The sequence below is a fragment of the Heterodontus francisci genome, chromosome 17 (genome assembly GCF_036365525.1).
Source record: "Heterodontus francisci isolate sHetFra1 chromosome 17, sHetFra1.hap1, whole genome shotgun sequence".
NCBI lineage: Eukaryota > Metazoa > Chordata > Chondrichthyes > Heterodontiformes > Heterodontidae > Heterodontus > Heterodontus francisci.
Genome location: NC_090387.1, coordinates 64,738,695 through 64,759,594, shown reverse-complemented (window position 1 = coordinate 64,759,594; position 20,900 = coordinate 64,738,695). Strand labels below are relative to the sequence as shown.

General features: G+C 42.6%; 1 protein-coding gene across 1 annotated transcript in view; it reads right to left on the bottom strand.

The window, feature by feature from the left end:
- The window catches only part of nrn1la (neuritin 1-like a), a 54,301-nt gene that overhangs the window by 32,322 nt on the left and 1,079 nt on the right, over positions 1-20,900 (bottom strand). The window contains exon 2 of the mRNA XM_068049543.1: positions 5,711-5,861. Within this exon, the coding sequence (XP_067905644.1) occupies positions 5,711-5,861 (151 nt within the window). The remainder of the gene's footprint in view (positions 1-5,710; positions 5,862-20,900) is intronic.

Genomic DNA, 20,900 nt, shown 5'->3' with positions numbered 1-20,900 from the left:
TGGATGAACCAAACCAGCGCTTTGAGGCCTCTTAGCCATTGGGGTTGATGGAGCTGGATGACAATCAGAGCCTGTCTTGGGGGGTACTGATCTGGATCCTGCAGTCCTGCTCCAACTGCCCCCACTAATATACAAGTTTAAATATTTGAACCATATTGATAGAGACCTCCAGTGGTCAGGCCACTCAACATTGTTACAAACGGGCGAAGCTTCGGTGGGGCACTTTTTAAAAAATTTGTTCATGGGATGTAGGCATCGCTGGCCAGGGCAGCATTTATTACCCATCCCTAAATACCCTCAAGAAGGTAGAGGTGAGCTGCCTTCTTGAGCCGCTGCAGTCCATGTGGGGTAGGTACACCCAAAGTGCTGTTAGGAAGGGAGTTCCAGGATTTTGATCCAGCGACAGTGAAGGAACGGCGTAAAGTTCCAAGTCAGGATGGGATGTGACTTGGAGGGAAACTTGCAGGTGGTGGTGTTCCCATGTATTTGCTGCCCATGTCCTTCTAGTTGGAAGAGGTCATGGGTTTGGAAGGTGCTATCGAAGGAGCCTTGGTGCGTTGCTGCAGTGCATCTTGTAGATGGTACACACTGCTGCCACTGTGCGTCGGTGGTGGAGGGAGTGAATGTTTGTGAATGGGGTGCCAATCAAGTGGGCTGCTTTGTCCTGGATGGTGTCAAGCTTCTTGAGTGTTGTTGAAGCTGCACCCAGCCAGGCAAGTGGAGAGTATTCCATCACACTCCTAACTTGTGCCTTGTAGATGGTGGACAGGCTTTGGGGAGTCTGGAGGTGAGTTATTCACCACAGGATTCCTAGCCTCTGACCTGCTCTTAGAGTCATAGAGAGATACAGCACTGAAACAGGCCCTTTTGGCCCAATGAGTCTGTGCCAACCAACAACCACCCATTTATACTAACCATACATTAATCCCATATTCCCTACCACATCCCCACCATTCTCCTACTACCTACCTACACTACAGGCAATTTACAATGGCCAATTTACCTAGCAACCTGCAAGTCTTTGGCTGTGGGAGGAAACCAGAGCACCCGGCGGAAACCCACACGGTCACAGGGAGAACTTGCAAACTCCACACAGGCAGTACCCAGAACTGAACCTGGGTCACGAGAGCTGTGAGGCTGCAGTGCTAACCACTGCGCCACTGTGTCACTCTTGTAGCCATGGTATTTATATGGCTACTCCAGTTCAGTTTCTGGTCAATGGTAGCCCCTAGGATGTCGATAGTGGGGGATTCAGTGATGGCAATGCCATTGAATGTCAAGGGGAGATGGTTAGATTCTCTCTTGTTGGAGATGGTCATTGCCTGGCACTTGTGTGGTGCAAATGTTACTTGCCACTTATTAGCCCAAGCCTGGATATTGTCCAGGTCTTGCTGCATTTCTACACAGACTGCTTCAGTATCTGAGGGGTTGCGAATGGTGCTGAACATTGTGCAATCATTAACGAAGATCCCCACTTCTGACTTTATGATTGAAGGAAGGTCATTGATGAAGCAGCTGAAAATGGTTGTGCCTAGGACACTACCCTGAGGAACTCCTGCAGCGATGTCCTGGAGCTCAGATGATTGACCTCCAACAAGCACAACCATCTTCCTTTGCACTAGGTATGACTCCAACCAGCGGAGAGTATTCCCCCTGATTCCCATTGACTTCAGTTTTGCTACGGCTCCTTGATGCCATACTCGGTCAAATGCTGCCTTGATGTCAAGGGCAGTCACTCTCGCCTCACCTCTTGAGTTCAGCTCTTTTGTCCATGTTTGAACCAAGGCTATAATGAGGTCAGGAGCTGAGTGGCCCTGGTAGAACCCAAATTGAGCATCACTGAGCAGGTTATTGCTAAGCAAGTGCCACTTGGTGGCACTGTTGATGACACCTTCCATCACTTTACTGATGATCGAGAGTAGGCTGATGGGGCGGTAATTGACCGGGTTGGACTTGTCCTGCTTTTTGTGTACAGGACATACCTGGGCAATTTTCCACATTGCCGGGTAGATGCCAGTGTTGTAGCTGTACGGGAACAGCTTTGCTAGGGGCGCAGCAAGTTCTGGAGCACAGGCCTTCAGTACTATTGCCGGAATGTTGTCAGGACCCATAGCCTTTGCAGTATCCAGTGCCTTCAGTCGTTTCTTGATATCACGCGGAGTGAATCGAATTGGCTGAAGTCTGGCATCTGTGATGCTGGGGACTTCAGTAGGAGGTCAAGTTGGATCATCAACTCGGCACTGCTGGCTGATGATTGTTGCAAATGCTTCAGCCATTTGTACCTCAGAATTGGAATTGGGGTCCCATGTACTTCAGGTGACCTCCTACCTGAAAATGGCAGCAACTCCAGCTACACTTCTGAAGACTCTATCCAATGTGACAACAGCGGAGCACCACAGCAAACAGGGAAGTAAGTGACCTGACCCCATTTTCAGGCCATTATTTACACCAGATAGAGATACCCAAAGTCGACCCTGTGGTGTCTGGGACCTGCCCACACTGTATCAAAGTGTTTACAACCACAGTAGATGCCTGTACAAAAGAAATTCCGTCCATATTGACAAGGCACTGACAAATTTTGTCAAAATGGAGGCGCACAGGATGAATTTTCCTGGCCCACTGGTACAGGCTTAGAGGCGGTGGACCGGGGAAAATAGGGGCTCCCCAACACATTCCCGCCATGGGGGAAGTTACCCGGAGGGCAGCCTGGGAAGTGGATCACCTGCCCGCTGCACAGAGACAGGCAGGCAATTTACATATTTAAGGATCCTATGAGGGGGGATCTTATGGCAAGCTCATGGAGACAGCCTCCCTACAACAGGCCGGGGGGGACCAATTGGAGCCAGAGACTCCATCCCACAAAGTGGGGGCCACCGTCATGAAAGGCCACACCCACGGTCCAAACGTTGCCGCTGGAGGGGCTTCACCTCTACTTCAAGGGGCCTAATGGCTTGGCTCTTCTGAAATCTTCATTTAGGTTTACGCCACCAAGGGTGCCTCCATGTTGACATGCCCTCGTGTTGTCCAACCTGCCTCAGCAGTGCCCACCTCTCCTGGTGGGGTTGCCAAGACCCGAGAGCTGCTGGCCCTCTGATTGGGCCAGCAGCTTCAGGACCCTGTTCACCATTCTTAAAAGGATGGCGAGCATGGAGGCGGCTAATTAGGAGGCCGTCTCTGGGAAGATTGCTCGGCCAGTCTCCCACCAGACAAATGCAGGCTCAGGACCCCCATTTGGTCGTGACATCGGGGTCCCAAAGCCTGCAGGAAAATGCTGCCCACAGTGTTTGTTTACAGCAGCTTGAGTTATATTGCATAGAGATTAAAGGTTGAAGGGTGATCTCACTGAAGTGTTTGAAGGGGACTGACCACACTGACTGACCTAATAGATAGGGAACACCTCTTGCTCTAATAGGAGGCTCTGGAACAAGAGGACATCTGGCTGGATTTTACAGCCCCCCCACCCCGATGTCAGGGATCGTGGTGGTAGTGGGGGGGGAGGCCGGAAAGTGCCTCTGGGAGAGGCCTGCCATAGGCCTCAACACCGGGAAGGCCCAGTCCGATATTGCCAACGGTGGCGAGGCCTCGTGGCGGCCTTCCCCGCCGCTCGGCAGCGAGAGCCTAATCTAAATATGTTAATTTATTAAAATAAATGAATTAAATACTTACCCACTCCCGCTGTCCATTCCGCAGTAATATTGCTGCCAGTGGCCGGCACTCCCGCGCCTTCGGATACCCGTTTAGAGATCCAACGCGGGACACTGGTGGGAAGGGGGGAGCAGGTTCAGTATTTCAGAGCGGGGTCAAACTAATATGACTGGTGTAGGGGATGATGGGAAGGGGTGAAGTTAAAAGTTTATGAACTTTGTGGGGGAAGGTCAGGTACCCAAGGTAAGTATTTTGGGGGGCGGGGAGAGGGCAAGGAATGAATTGTATGGTTATTGGGAGGGTGTGGTTGGGAGAGGGGCTAGAAACATTTATTTAATTTTTTAAAATAAATTTTAATTCAATATCACTTTAAAAATTTAAATTGTAATGTAGGGCTCGAAGCAATTTAAAGATGGCGTCAACGCCTGTGCAGTGGCACTTGACGCCGTTGCCAGGGATGGACCGCCCGTCCCTTCCACGTCATTGGGGGGGGGGTCCACCTCAGCCACTTAAATGAGCCGCCGTGCTGAATATCGCGGCACACGGGTTGACCTCCATTTTTGAAGCTCGCTGCATAAAATCCAGCCCGTCATCTCAACATTAGAACCAAGTCAGCTAAAAGTGAACCCAGGAAAGATTTCTTCACATAAAGCCTTGTGAAAATGTAGAATATCATTGCCCAAGGACAAGATCAGATTAAGGTGATTAAAAGAGAGATAGATACTTGCTTTAGAATTAAAGGTATTAAGGGATATGGAGACAGGCCAGGGGTTGGAAATTTAAAAGGTTAAATGCCTTTATGATTAACCAAATGGCACAGCTTGCTCAAAGGTCTGAATGGCCTCATCCTGTTCCTATGTTCCTAGAATCCATGAGAGAGGCACCAAGTAGAAATCAGATGCTGCTCCATAGGGAGAGAGGGAAAAGTATGTCAACAGTTATACAGATTTTACACATCTGGAGATGTGACACAGTACAGAGTGTATGTTATATTACAGGTTCCACAGTACTCTCAGGGATGTGTGATTAAGGCACTAACACAGTTCTGCACATCTGGGTGGTATTACCAACTGACAGAACTGAGGCCAATCCTTTGCAGGGATTAACTGCCACTATATCCCTGCTCATTGGACCTTTCTTCCAAAACCACTTCTCTTTCTTCTCTCAAAACTTCCTGAAAACCTACAGTAAATGTTTTGCTTGCCATCTGGATGTAAAGCTAATGTTGCCAGTCCGCTGTCCGTTATCATTCCCACTGATTTCAAAGGAAATGTAAATCAGGCACTTGCTAAAGTGGGCAGTTGATCTGCATGCCAGTTTTACATCTGGGCAGCAAGATAAAATTTACCACCCCACCCCCCCCAACCCCAGCAGCTGACAATCTCTTCCTCCTGTTTCCCCCTCCTGTGTGTCAGCCATGGCTCAGTTGGTAACACTTGCTTCTGAGTCAGAAGGTTGTGTTGCAGTCCCATTCCAGAGACTGGAGCATAAAAATCTAGGCTGACACACCAGTGCAGTGCTGAGGGAGTGTTGCACTGTCAGAGGTGCCATCTTTCAAGTTAGACACTAAACCAAAGCCCTGTCTGCCCTCTCAAGTGGATGTCAAACATCCCATGGAACTATTTCAAAGAAGAGCAGAGGAATTATTCCTGGTGTCCTGGCCAATATTTATCCCTCAATCAACATCACAAAAAAACAGATTATCTGGTCATGATTGCATTGCTGTTTATGGGAGCTTGCTGTGCACAGATTAGCTACACATTCCCTATATTACAACGGTGACTACACATCAAAAGTACTTCATTGGCTGTAAAGCACTTCGGGACATCCTGTGGTCTTGAAAGGCACTATACAAATGCAAGTCTTTCTTTTCTTTTTCTTGGAATGCTCTCATAGCATTTTTGAAATAAGTATTTGTGTATAAATAGGTTGTTGTTGTTGCTGGTGGGCCAGGGAGCAGCCTGAGATGGTTCACTCCCACGTTTCCCCAAACCCCTATGAAAAGTGATCCCTACCCCTAAACAAGGACAAAGCATCTCCTCATAGTAAATAACTACAAGCTCACCGGCACACCGTGTCCAGTTCCTTCACTTCTTCCGTTTCCCCTTCAATATTTTTGGCCAGACTGTCTCCCAGTTTCAGCAAACATTCAGCAAATCCTTTGTATATGTGATTACATTTCATGCCAGTAGCCCCAGTTTCACTGAAGAGAAGAACTGGAAAGTAAAGTGAAGATCATTACACATATACCAGAGTTTGAATGAGCCTTCAATAAAAACAGTACCTGAAGTACTCACAGTTCTTGTTCGCATCTTCCACCATTAGTTTTAAGTAATTTTAAATTATTTTCCTCAGTTTTTTTAAATCTTTTCTCCCCCATTCACCTCACACTCAGTTAGTTCCTACCCAGGTGAGTAACTCTCCTCACCTGGGGGTGTAGTGACAAGGATTGAGAAGTTATAAAAAGATCTAGCCTGTGAATATTTCTCTAGGTGCCACTGATGTCCTTCCCTACAACACATACCTTTAGCAGTATTGTTGGAGTATTGTTTTATACATTTATAAATTTTCTTCCAACTTAAATTTGTATTGGCTCCAAAAGGCAATTCTTTATGGTGAGATTGTACAAGCAGGATGATTGCAATGGTCACTATTATACCACTAGCCAACTTTGCAGCCATTTATTTAATGTTATCACATGCACAGAGGCAATGTAAACATATAATTTTAATCCAAGGGTGGAAAAGCAGTGAGAACAGGTGGCAGTGAAAAATGGACAGGGGGGAAGAATTGACCCATATTGGGACATTAGGGGCTCCAAGGATGCTGGCCATTTATATTAACATGGGTCTACTTGCATTTGAATGGTAATACAAAAGCTAACTGAGCTAGGAGAGTACTGTGTGCAGTTCTGGACACCACATCTTAGGGAGGATATACTGGCCTCGGAGGGAGTGCATTGTAGATTTCTCTGGACTCCGAGGGTAAAATTACAAGGAGGACTAGGGTTGTATTCCCTAGAAATTAGGTTAAGGGGGTGATTTGATCAAAGCTTTGAAGATACTAAGGGGAACAGATTGGGTAAATAGAGAGAAACTATTTCCACTGGTTGGGAAGTCTAGGACTAGGGGGCATAGAACATATATATACGAACACAGGAGCAGAAGTAGGCCATTCGGCCCCTCGAGCCTGCTCCACCATTCAATAAGATCAAGGTTGATCTGTTTGTGTTTTGAATTCCACACTCCCATCTACCCCCGATAACCTTTGATTCCCTTGCTTAACAAGAATCTATCTACCTCCGCCTTAAAAATATTCAATGACCCCGCCTCCACCACCTTCTGAGGCAGAGACTTACAAAGTCACACAACCATCAGAGAAAAAATTTCTCCTCATCTCTGTCTTAAAAGGGCGCCCCCTGATTTAAAACAGTGCCCCCTAATTCTGGACTCACCCACAAGAGAAAACATCCTTTTCACATCCACCTTGTCAAGACCGTTCAGGATTTTATAAACTTCAATCAAGTCTCCCCTCACACTTCTAAACTCCAGTGAAAATAAGCGCAGTAAAAATTAGAGCAAGATCTTTGAGAAGTGAAATTAGGAAATACTTATACACACAAGGGTGGTAGCAGTTTGGAAATCTCTTCCGCCAATGGCAATTGATGGTAGGTCAATTGTTAATTTTAAATCTGAGATTGATAGTTTTTTGCTAGCAAAAGGTATTAAGGGATATGAGGCAAAAGCTGGTATATGGAGTTAGCTCACAGATTAGCCATGATCTCATTGAGGGGCTAAATGGCCTACTCCTGTTCCTACCTTCTTAATCCTGAGGCAGCTCTGGTCTACATTGGTGACAGCTCAGGATAAACATTTCTGCGAGATTAGCAGCAGCAAATTGCTGTCATTTCTTTTTTGATCTTGCCACAATCATTCCAGCAAAGACTACTTTGGAGCCAAGTAGTTGCCTTCAGAATGGCTGAATATTTATTTTCTGAACTTAAACTGTTGAGCACGTCTTGGTTACCAAAGCCAAAGGGAAAACTACAATATGAGGACGGGATGAATATGGAAGTACATTTTACCAAATAGCGTTTGATTGTGATTATTGAGCAGATGAGGCATATAACTCAGCTGGGAACAGAAGCAAAAGTTTTCAGATGACACCATAGTGAGAGGCAGTCAAATAATAAAAGAAGAAAGATATACTTTTATATAGAGCCTTTCACAACCTCAAGTTGTCCCAAGGTGATTTACAGCCAATAAAGTACTTTGGAAGTGTAGTTACAGTTGTAATGTAGGAGGCATGGCAGCCAATTTGTGCATAGCAAGCTCCCACAAACAGCAATGAGATAATAACCAGATAATCCGTTTTGTAGTGATATTTGATAAGGGATAAATATTGACCAAGACAAAGAGGAGAAATTACTTGTTCCTCTTTGAATATTACCATGGGAGCTTTTACACCCACCTGGGCAGAACAAACACAAGAAGTTTGGCTGATGAATGGCCAATGGAATTTAAAATGGACAAATTAAAGATATAGCAACTAGGGAAACAAAATAAACAGTAGAAATATAAACTAAATGTCTCTGGCAACAGAGCAGAGAGATCTGGGGCAATAGATGAATAGCTTACTAAAAACAGTGCAGTGTGTGGCAGCAGTAGGGAACGTTAATTGGTTCATGAAATATATTACATTACATATAGCTAGATGGATAAAGCACAAATCCCAGGAGGTGCTATTAAGCCTGTACAAGGCACAGATATGGCCGCCCTGCAATACTGTGCACAGTTCTGCTCACCATTCTACAGCAAGGATATCCAGATATTGGAAGCAATGCAGAATAGGAAACCTGAGATATCTGAGCCATAAGGCAAGATTGAGGAGAAGACAAGGCTCATGGGAGATATTATTCAAGTTTCTTTAAGACAACAGACAAATTAAACCACTGTATATATTAGGGAATGCCACAAGCTCTAGACCTAGTGGCACAGTTCAGGCTTTGAAGAGGGAAAATGCACAGACAGTTTAGAAACTTTATGCAGTGAGTAATAAGCATGTGGAATGGACTGACAAGAAAGGTTGAAAGAAATGCAAGAAAATTGGATAGGCATTTGAGTGGGTGGATGAATTAATTATGTATTAATTTTTGGGGTGGGCAGATAAACTGCTGGAGTCTTTTCCATTCCTGTACTTGCCTATATTCCTTTATTCATTATTTCTATTTATGTTTTCAGTCATTAATACTACTTTAGGAACAAAAAAAACGTAGTATATTCTGTGTTCTATACATTAAACTGAAATAAGCTTTGTCTTGCCGATAGCAATCCTGCCTCTGAATCAGTAGATTATGGGTTCATGCCCCATTCCAGATAGTCCCAATAAGTGGAGATATGAGTCCTGGTTTTCAAATGCTGGGTTCACAGCCAGTAGAATACTCATGTCTGTTGATCGTCCTCTTGTCTAAACTAATTCTGGTACACACTTTTATCAACTTACTCCCGGCTGTTTCAATTGATGCTTTTGTTTGAGAGGTCACTTTGTAAAAGAACACAGATAACATTGAAGCTCATACTCTGCTATCTGATTTCATACTAAATGTAATTTAGCTAATCATACTACTCAAAATTAATGGTAGCAATACACAAGTCGCACTGTAAAGTTTCAGTTTTGTTCTGTTAATCCATGCACATTAAGAAAATGTTGTGTTTTATATAAACCACTTAAGAACATTAGAAAGTGAAGAAGCAGAGTATATGCTGAGATGAGGCCAATAATTGACTATCTTTTTTATTATTGTAAACAGTCCAAAATTAAAAATCATCTATTATTATCAAATAGTGCACAACAGTAAAAGTTTCTTAACAGGGAACTGCTGCAGTAAAATGAGTTCCACTTGAAATCTTGTATTTTATTCACAAGATATAGTAATCAAAACATGGCATGTCACAAACAAAAACTGCATTAACACATGTTTTAAACCAATATTCAACAAGACAATGATTGAAAATATTCCTTCAGTATTAAGGGTACTATTTATAACAGAATGAGCAGGCAATGCCTGATGAGTTAAGAGAGAGCAGTGAACCTGTTTGGAACATAGGCACAACCACTGGGTGACAGGGTGGTCATGAAGGGGACACCTGCCCTCCCTCCAAATGTTTTGGTGTGGTTTATGCTCCCCTGTTTACCACCTCCCAACACCTGCTCCAAATTCCAGAATTCCTCTTGGTGTTCCCCCAAACCCCAACCCCAAATCTTTATATATGGTTGCACGTCTGATCCAGTAAAAGTGGTTTTAGCATAGACATTACCTATACATTCAACTTTTCTCTCGGTTTAAGCATCTAATCTCATTGCAGACTCCACCAACAGGTTTTAGAGGACGGATCCTATTTTACCTTCATTATTTAACATAATTCTCATTTCTTTCAGCAAGTTATTCAAAGCTCCTTGTGGTTCAGGATTCCTCGTCACTGGAACAAGAGTCGCCATGGTCAAGGGAGGTTTAATAATAGAGGGTGCCAAAGACATGGGGTCTCCAAGGCGCATGGGCTGAGAGAAATCCATGGATGCACAGTTAGAAATTCCATCATCTACTCCTTGCCAGAATCCCTTTACTGAAGAACAATCCCACGAAAGCTGCAGTGTGATGACATCACTGACACGTATGATCTGGAATATGTCTGCACAGGTAATGAGCACTGGAGTTGAATGTGTTCCACTTACTATGCTCAAATAAATAAGTTGAACATTCAAGATTTAAGACATAGATTTCCATATTGGGATCTGTGAACCATAAAGGTTCCATGAGGGAATCCTGCGGGTCTCCAAAGTAATCAGATTTCTGACTGTCTGGGTCAGGCAGACCATGCACCACAATAGACTTTTTTCAGAATTCTATATTCAATACTTTTTCTGTATTTCCTTACTTTATTCTCAGCACATTATTTCTGTTCCTCTATTCTAATTTTAAAAAATCTTTCTGCAATGGTAATACTGTTTACCTTTGGGTAACTGACACTGCCTTTTGGAAGTGAGGATGGAGGGGACCCTGGTATTTTGCCGACATGCTCAGGGGCCCACGCACAGAAAAGTTTGAATGCTGTTACCTTTAATAGTAGATGCCAATTATTTATTTGGGGTGGGGTGGGAGAGAGGGGATTAAAATTAGTCCTGAAGAGTTGAGCATCAATTTTGTAATGCAACTTCTGACGCAAGTGACAAAATGACATTCTTAGTGTCAATGATGTCAGCGTTTACTACAATGTTTCAGGGACAATAATGTACCTTTAACCTCCCACTCAGTCTCCCAAAGCTCCTCAACCCCCAGGTTAATCAACAAAATAATCAGTTTTGAAGAAAATCTACATAGGCTCACCAAGGATATCTGAGTAACATTTTTAACACGAACCCATGCTAAAGTGTGATTCCACAGCCACTGGCAGTCCTGTGGCACCTTGCCCAACTGTTCATTTCTCATGTGAATGGCAACACTTAGTGCCAGGAGGCTATTTAACTTTGGGGATCATCAGAGCCCACTGAGCCTCCACACACTTGCACTTTCCAATATGGGTCACTGAATAATAACCTTGCATGAATGTGTCTCCACCCACCACCCACCCCCCACCCCTGCCCCCAATAGCCATGGGAGACTGAGGTAAATGGCAGCACCCCAATGCTGTCTGGCTGAGCTCAGCGAACTGAGCACGGACCAAGGGTCACATCTGAGAATCTCCTGATCTGTATGTCTGAGCACTACTCCAGGTGGAGTCAATACCCTTTGGGCTCTCTGGGAAGTTCTTTTTCCCCCTTTTAAGCCATTTTAGATCCATCATAATAAGCTCAAGCCCCCTGCCAGGAGGTTGGGCTGATTATCAATAAGGTTCTCAGCTCTCTGTAGGTGCTGCGCTTGTGTCACCCACTAGGAGGTGCATGTGACCAGGCCAGGGTTAACGTCATCATCTTTCCCTCTCCTTTTCTGAAGGAAGCACCTTTCATTAACAGCACAGCTCAGGTAGGGTGATATTGTCGCAAACCTGGTGCATCCAACTGTGCTAAGGTACAGCACATTCGAGCACCAGTACCAGTGCTACTGAACACTGTAAATCCAGAAATCTCAGCTTTTGTCAAACTCTTGGATTCCACTTTGTAACATATACCTGTTGGGCATTTCCAATAATCTGCTTTTGCAGACATTTTTCATGAAAGAGGATACTATACATTTTAAAACACTCAAAAGGACTAAACAATACAATGGTAAGTTGGTTAGTTTAGATTTCCCAGTTGCATGCTGTGTTATTGAGGGAGCAGCAGGACTAAACATTGCGTGCAACTACTGCTGTTTACTTCAATTCCCTAATTACTCAAATGAGTCCCTAGTGAACATAGGCAATTAAGAAAGTGCTTTTCACCACAAACTCAATCCTACACTTGATAATCCGTTATGTGTATGAGGGAAAGATTTCTTGGAAATACATGTATGTTGGCCATGTTACTGCTGATTATGACGATTGTGAAATCAGTATATTAACTTAGCTCCATTTTGAGTTGATAATAGAGACGTAATTGTATTAATTCTGACTGCTGCAAGTGAAGGCTTCTAGTGAACCTGGACAACTGACATGTTTATTTATAGCACACACTCTGTCTTAAGATGCCTATTTTCAAATTTCAGGAAAGATGAACTACGATCTTGTACAATAATAAGTTACTGAGTGTTTGATGTGGCAACGCACAATTAACATCTTAGGGTGCATTTGTGGCACAAGTAGATATTTATACAGGGCAAAAAGTCACAATAACAGTATTTGCAATAAATGCTACCAGACAGTTTTGTGCCATTTTGCAAACCTTTGCTTCATAGAAACTCTTTCCGTTGACAATGAACTAATAATGATACCCCATGCAGACAGGGAACCGTCGCAGGATCTAAATTATTCATTAAACCTAGAAAATTTCCAAGATATCCATACTTTTATCTTGGATCTGTTGCCAAAGTAATCAGTACCCTTACCAGCTGATAAAGGAAGAAGACAAGTTTACTTCGATGTCAAAAAGGGATCTAGGTTGGGATCCATCCATGAAATCAGGTGGCTATATAGCATTTACAAATAAGTAGTTTCATTTGCTATTCTGAAAGCAAGTAACACATTGAATTATAAGCTACTGCTTTACATATCTGTGGTCACCTATCCTCCAGGAACATTTTGCTGTTCTTCTTCCCATTTTCTCTCAATCACTGATATTTTTCAGGTTGTATGGAACTGAGCCAAAACCAACCAGGAAGGTCCCTGGTTTGATCGCTGGTCACTGCTGAGGTAGCTACTCTCAGCGAGGGCAGTGACATGGTCACCAAAATGGTCTGGGCTAGGAATGGCAAGAAAATCAGGCAGAGATCCTGGTCCTTACCACTATCAAGTTAAGCTGGTCAAATGGTCTATCAATATTCACTGTCTAACCTCACAAGCAACTCAATTGCTAATCATGCTTATAAGGGATAACTCTGCTCTCAATGTGGGATTTGGAGAGAATTGGGGCTATTATATTGTAGCCTTATTTCCAACCCTCACTCTCTGAGAGTGAGATTGTGGAGTTACCTTCCTATTTCTGGTTTGTCCTCTCTGAATTTTCTGGCTGGAGATCTGGAACAGGCTATTGCTCCTTGTACAGATAATTCCTAAATCTGAATACCTCTTCCCTTAGTATCTGCAGCTTCAGATAACTGCACATTAATGGTTACATTGATTTAACTTTATGTCAGGTTGTATGGCATGCACTCAAATAGACCATGGGAAGTAACACAGCTGAACCTGATTTCATCCTTACTCAACAACCACATAATTGCACCTTCCTGTAGGAACCACTGGATAGTGGTAAGGACTAGGATCACTGCCAAGTTTTCTTGCCATTCCTAGCCCAGACATTTTGGTGCCTATGTCACTGCTCAGATGAGGAATTTTGGCAATAGTCCATTCTAGCCTGGAGGCTGACTGATCGAATCATCTTTCTCCCCGGGATCCTGGAGGACTACGTTTCGGCTGAAGTTGACCAGAACTCCCAGGTACAAGTATGAATCAACAATTGGGACAGACGCCCCTTGTATTTCCTAAGCAATTCCTTTCCAATCCCTTCTTGTCACTCGGGATTACCCATTGGCATATCCTACTATTTAGCTGATATTACCTCTTATGTCTCTGTGCTTTTCAGATGAGCACCAATAGAATCTCGAAAAATGCCCTTGAGCATTTTGTCCACTGCCAATAATAAACTAAATGGTCTGTAATTACCTGATTCACACCCCATTTCTTATTTGAATATCAGGATAACATTCTTCAATTCTTAGACACTGTTTTTTGTATTTATGAAGCTTCTAAAATATTTATTAGGACCTGCACATTTCCTATCTCATTTCTTCCAGCAATTAAGATGTTTCTGATGTGATCCAGGTGTCCTGTAAATACTTAAATAAGGATAAATTCACCAATCCCATATTCCCAGTGGTAAACTGTGCTCACTGAGCATGCCATTGGAGATTCAGGACTAAGTGTGTACAGTATAGATTCGAAAAACAGTTTGACTGTATATAGAAATTGCTCATAATTTCCATTTGTGAAGTTATTTTTGGTCAGCCAGCTACCAGACTTATACCTCAGTAAATTTCTCCAGGCTAATAAACTCAATTTTCTTAATGACTAGTTATAAAATCTTTTGAAGAGCTTTTGAAGTGTTGTAGGGAAACACACAAGCCAATTTGCAAATAGCAAGGTCCCACAAACAGCCCTAGAGAATCAGTTTGAATGGCGTTTGCGGGATGACTATTGGTCAGAACTTCCCTGCTTTTCTTCAAGGAGTGCCATGAAATATTTTACATTTCATAAGAAGACAAATGGGATCTCAGATTAACATCTGATCTGAAAGCCAGGATCCCCAACAGTGCAGCACTCCCTCAATACTGTACTGAAATGTCAGTCTAGATTATGTGGGGTTGAGCTCACAACCTTCTAATTCACAGGTGAGAGTGCTACCACTGAGTCAAAGCTGACACTTCATCATAAATGGGAGCAACTGTACTATCTTTTATGGTTTCACAATAATTTACATTTTCTTCTACATTGTTTGTTAGTCCCACGTCCATTTAATTTTTGCTGGAAATTCTTGCAGAGTGTGTTCTTTTATAGACTGGTAATCAATATTTTTATTTTTAGCCTTTAACAGATACATTAAATTTGACAAAATAAAGATCACAAGAATGCAAATATTCACTCTCCAGGTTATTAATCAATTCTGACAAATACTACACTGATAAATACGAGATTAAATGCAGCATCTGTCTTGCCTGACATATTACATTCAAAAGCAGGCATTGATTACCCATGTGAAATTGCATGCACTTTTACTGCTGTCCTTTGATTGTTCCCGGTGAGTCCAAGTTACCTCTGCAAGACTGATATTGGCTAATGACTGATGAGTCTGGTGGCAGAGATGCATCTGGCATTCGGGCCAAGGTGATAGCTGGCTGCCAGATGCCTCTGTGCATAAGCCAGGAGCTTCCTAGGCTTATCTTCATGCTTATAATACTTTGGATTAGGAAATCGCATCATTTATTCAGTGTTATTTCGGTCAAGAGCATGTCCAATTTTCTTTTTTTTTTAGTGAGTTTGGCAGTGACCAAGAGAGGCCACAACAATTTATATTTATGTTTCAAATCAGAAACGCATTTTGTACACAAAGGAAGAAAAAGGAAAAGAAATTGCAAAATCCCAAAGTGCTCTGCAGTCAAGTAAGTACTTCTGAATTGTAGTCACTCTTGCAATGTAAGGTAATGCAGCCGTTAATTTGCAGACAGCAAGGTCACACAAACAGCAATGAGATAAATGACCAGATCAGTTGTTTTAGTGATTTTGAATGAGGGATGAATTTTGGCCATGAAACTGGAGAAAACACCCCTGCTCTTCCTCAAATAGTGCCATGGGAGCTTTTACATCTACCAGAAAAGGTAAGGGGAAACCATGGTGTAGCATCTCATCTAAAACATCACACTTCCAACACTGCAGCACCCTCTCAGTATGGTACAGGTCTCTGAACTAGGACTTGAACCTAGAACCTTCTAACACAGAGGTGAGAGTGCTATCACTGAGCCAAGGCTGACATTTAATAATGTATAAACATGTTTTCTTTTTTAGCCAAATGATATGCATTAATATCATCTTTAAGTGGCTTGTCATGTTTCAATAGCAAAACAGGGTATGTTGGAGACCATGGAAGCTGCCCACCTGGCCCTGAATATCCACCTAGAAAACAGCTCTGGACCCTGAGTGTTAATGAGTTTGATCATTTGCAGCAGCAAGGAGAGGAGTGTGATGGATGGATGTTTTGTACATTATGTACTACAACAAGTTACAGTGAAGGATATCAGCAACAAACATACAGAGTCATTTATTTACGGCACAGAAGGAGGCCATTCGGCCCCATTGAGTCCAGTCAGTCCCATTCCCCCACTCGATCCCCGTAGCCCTGCAAGTTTATTTCCTTCAAGTGCCCATCCAATTTTCTTTTGAAGTCATTGATTGTCTCCACTTCCACCACCCTTGTCAGCAGTGAGTTCCAGGTCATTACCACCAACTGCGTAAAAAAAAGTTCTTCCTCATGTTCCCCCTGCATCTTTTGCCCAAAACCTTCAATCTGTGTCCCCTAGTCCTTGTACCATTAGTTAATGGGAACAGTTTTTCCTTGTCTAACTTATCTAGGCCTGTCATTATCGTACACCTCTAGTAAATATCCCCTCAATTTCCTTTGTTTTAAGGAGAACAACCCCAGCTTTTCCAACCTAACCGTGTAACTAAAATCCCCCATCCCAGGAACCATTCTGGTAAATCTCCTCTGCACCCTCTTAAGAACCAGAACTGGACGCAATATTCCATTTGGGCCCTAACCAGAGCTTTATAAAGGTTCAGCATAACCTCCCTTCTTTTGCACTCAATGCCTCTATTTATGAAGTTCAAGATCCCACATGCTTTACAAACCACTCTCTCAATATGTTCTGCCACCTTCAAAGTTAGATGCACATGCACCCCTAGGTTCCTCTGTTCCTGCACACTCTTTAGTACTGTGCCATTAAGTATACATTGCCTCTTCCTATTCCTTCTGCCAAAATACATCACCTCACACATTTCAGTTTTAAATTCCATCTGCCACCTGTCTGCCCATTCTGCTAGTCTGTCTATGTCCTGTTGCAGGCCATTTGTATCATCCTTATTATTTGCCCCACCTCCAAGTTTGGTGTCATTGGCAAATTTTGAAATTCTACTCTGTATTCCAAGATCCAAGTCACTTATATATAGAAAAATAAGCAGTGGTCCCAGCACTGACCCTTGAGGAACACCACTGTCTATCATCCTCCAGAGTGAAAAACAACCATTTACTATAACTCCGAAGAAGGGTCACTGACCCGAAACGTTAACTCTGCTTCTCTTTCCACAGATGCTGCCGGACCTGCTGAGTGAATCCAGCATTTCTTGTTTTTGTTTCAGATTTCCAGCATCTGCAGTATTTTGCTTTTAATTTACTATAACTCATTGTTTTAAGCCAATGTTTTATCGAATTGGACACTGATCCTCCTAATCCTTGAGCTTCAATTTTGTTAACCAGCCTTTTATGTGGTATCTTATCAAATGCTTTCTTAAAATCCATATAAACGACATCCACCACATTCCCTTCATCAGCCTTCTTTGTTATTTCATCAAAAAATTCAATTAGATTAGTCAAGCATGATCTGCCTTTTACAAATCCATGCTGGCTATCCTTAATTAACTCAAACCTCTCCACATGTCTGTTGATTTTTTTCCCCTGATTATTGTTTCTAAAACCTTACCCACCACTGATGTGAAACTAACTGGCCTTTAGTTGCTAGGACTGTCCTTGCACCCTTTCTTGAATAAGGGTGTCACATTTTCCACTCTCCAATCCTCTGGCACCTCCCCCCACCCCCCTACCCCACCCCAGTATCTAGGGAAGATTATGGCAAGCTCTTCCGCTATCTCCACTCCACTTCCTTTAGCAACCTGGAATGCAAGCTAAACGGACCAGATGACTTATCTACCCTAAGCACAGCCAGCCTTTTTAATATCCCCCCCTCTCAATTTTAATCCTAGTCATTGCCTCTACTCTCTCCAATTCTGCTGATATTTTGTCAGATTTCTCTTCCTTAGTGAACACTGATACAAAGTACTCGTTAAGTATATTAGCCTTGCCCTGTGCCTCTAAGCATATATTACCCTCTTTGTCCCTAATAGGCCCCAACCTCACCTCTTACTACCCACATACTACTTACAAGCCGATAGAAGATTTTTGGGTTCCCTTTTATGTTGACTGCCATTCTATCCTCTTTTTTCTTTTATTTTCCTCTTCACCTCCCCTCTCAACATAATGTATATGGCTTGGTTCTCACTTGAGAAGTTCACCTGACATGCATCATACACCCTCTTTCTTTGTTTCATCATAATCTCTATCTCCCTCGTCATCCAAGGAGCCCTGTTTTTGGTTCCCTTACCTTTTGCCCTTGTTGGAATGTAGTCTGTACCTGAAGTATCTCTTTATTAAAGTTAACCTATTTATTCCGATATAGCTCTTCCGGTCAGTCTTTGGTCCATTGTACCCTGGCTAGGTCCCTTCTCATTACATTGAAATTAGCCCTCTTCCAATCTAGATGTTCTACCTTATTTTGTTAATGTAGGAAAACATCTCAAGGTGCTTCACAGAGATATAAGAAGAAACAGAGGCTGAGTCAAAGGAAGAGGTATTAAGTATCGTAACCAAAACCCCCAAAGAGGAGGATTTTAAGGTGAATCTTAAAGGAAGTGTGAGAGGAGGAGAGGCAGAGGCCCTTATGGAGAGATTCCAGACAAAATGAGGCTTTGGTGGCTGAAGCCATGGTCACCAATCCTGGGGCGAAGAGGCCAGTCAGAGGAACCAAGAGTTTGGGCTGGGGGTTGTAGGGCTGCAGGTTGGAGGTTGAAAACAGTCCAGTTCAGCCTGAGAAGGTATCTGTGGAGATAGATGATGTCAGTGATGAGGGTATAAAGATCCTAGTGGGGAATGAAAACAATGACCAGTCCTCCTAATGTTTACCCTGGAGTAATTTATGGCTCTAGATGTTGCTAGGCATTGGATAAGCAGCCTGACAACAGAGGCATAGAGGTGTTGAGAGAGGTGGAGGAGCAGTAGAGCAAATATGTGGAAGTTGATCACATGTCTGCATATGATATCACAAAGGGGCAGTTTCCAGATAAGAGAGAGGGTCAAGGATGTTGCAATAATCACTTTGCAGAGGATTATGTGTTTTGCAAGAAAACATCCACCAGTCCATTGATGAAGTTGAGAAATAGGTTGGGACCAAGAACAGAGTCCTGAGGGAATCCTGTGTGTGTTACACAATAAGCAGACATACTGCAATGTTTGTCTAATATGAGGAAGCTCTGAATACACTTGAACTACAGAACAAATCAAACTAATAGGAGATTGGTATGAGAGGGTAACAGAACCAATTTTACAAAATGATGAGTTATGAAATGGAGGCAAATGTTTGATCAATAGGCAGTTTTGAGAAGAATGTGAAATCCTATGCCTGAGAATTAATTGATCTCCATACAGCCACCAAATCCAGTTCCCTGAAATTCTATTGTAGCTCTGAACACCATTCTTGGAAACAGTGCTGTGGAGTCTGGCATTGTATTGATTCTCAGGTTTAATGCAGAGATGAAGTCTTTTCTTATAATTGTTCTAGGCCCTAAGGATGGAAAAAGGATGAATCACGTTTTTACAATGAATTCAGGAGAGTCAATATTCTTTTATGTTCACTATGATGATGTACTCAAATGTATATTAAATGAGAACAGCCTTTCAAACATGCCTAGTGGCACCTGTCATTGAAGCATGTTAAAATGAGAATCTTCTTTCTATTTGAAGATTGAGCTGCCAGCTATTCTATCCTTCAATGTCCTCTAAAACGTTATTCTTTCATAAAACTCTTTCTGTGGTCATCTTCTTTTTCTCAACCTCTTCTACTCTAGTGATGAGAGAAATCAGAGAGCAGCTTGTATTTTAGATGATTTTTCACAATGAAACTCTTATGACAACTTTCCTCTCAAGCAGATCCTCGAGGACTCCTCAACACAGCACACAGTTCACTGGAAAAATATCTTTGCAAATTTGAACTGTTACCTTCATTTCCCCATCAATAATTTTAAATGCCCCTAAATGCTGTCAGTCTTCATGCAAACATTTTCCTGCAGGATAATTATTCTGCCCTCTGTGGTGGTGATCTATACCCAGAGCATAGTCAGAGATGGTTGTGATTGGTGGGAGTGGTGGGGGAGGAGGGTGGTGGAATAAAATCCAGTTGGTACAGTAACAGGAAAAAGAACATTATCAAGTAAACTTTCCAGACATTAGCCACAATCAGTTAATGATTATAAATGTGTTTAATATGCAAGATGACAATGGTGTTGAGACTTGAGAATGTTGCTCCATACAGCCACCTAGTGACCAAAACCTGCAGTACATCATGATGGTTGACAGAGCAAAATTAAGTGAGAAATAGCAGAATAAAACATTGACAGAAAAGTGTTATCAATATCATAACAGGAAACAAAGTTTGCAACAGGAAGTTCACTATGCTTTTTAAAAAAAATAACATATAGATAACTCGGAATTTTAACTAGAATTTCATATGTTTCTGTCAAATTAAGTTATTTTAATGAGAATGATAATACATTAACACTCCAAGAAGGGGATCCATAGTGGCCAGACAGTAGGACACAGTGATTGTCTCGGTTATTGCTATCTTCAAATGCCAGTTTTACCATTGAAAGTTCTCACCTGTGGTATTGGGGCCAATGGGTAAAAGAGGAAGGCAACTGCAGCCCAGCAATTAGGTGCAACTTTATTGTGGTCAAAGGTTCCTTGTTGTGGAAAGGTCTGGGAACACTCCCACCAAATACACCACCAGGGAAATCTCTGAGAATTGCAAATTCTGGAGCTGTTGAACAAGATTTGACTGCTGAAACCACATGGGGCAATGGAATTGGAGTCTATTAAATTCAGGTAATTGCAAAGTATTATATACTGAGTCCTAAGTAAATGGAATAAAAACAAGAACAGTTCTGAAGAAGGGTCACTGACCTGAAATGTTAACTCTGCTTCTCTCTCCACAGATGCTGCCTGACCTGCTGAGTATTTCCAGCATTTCTTGT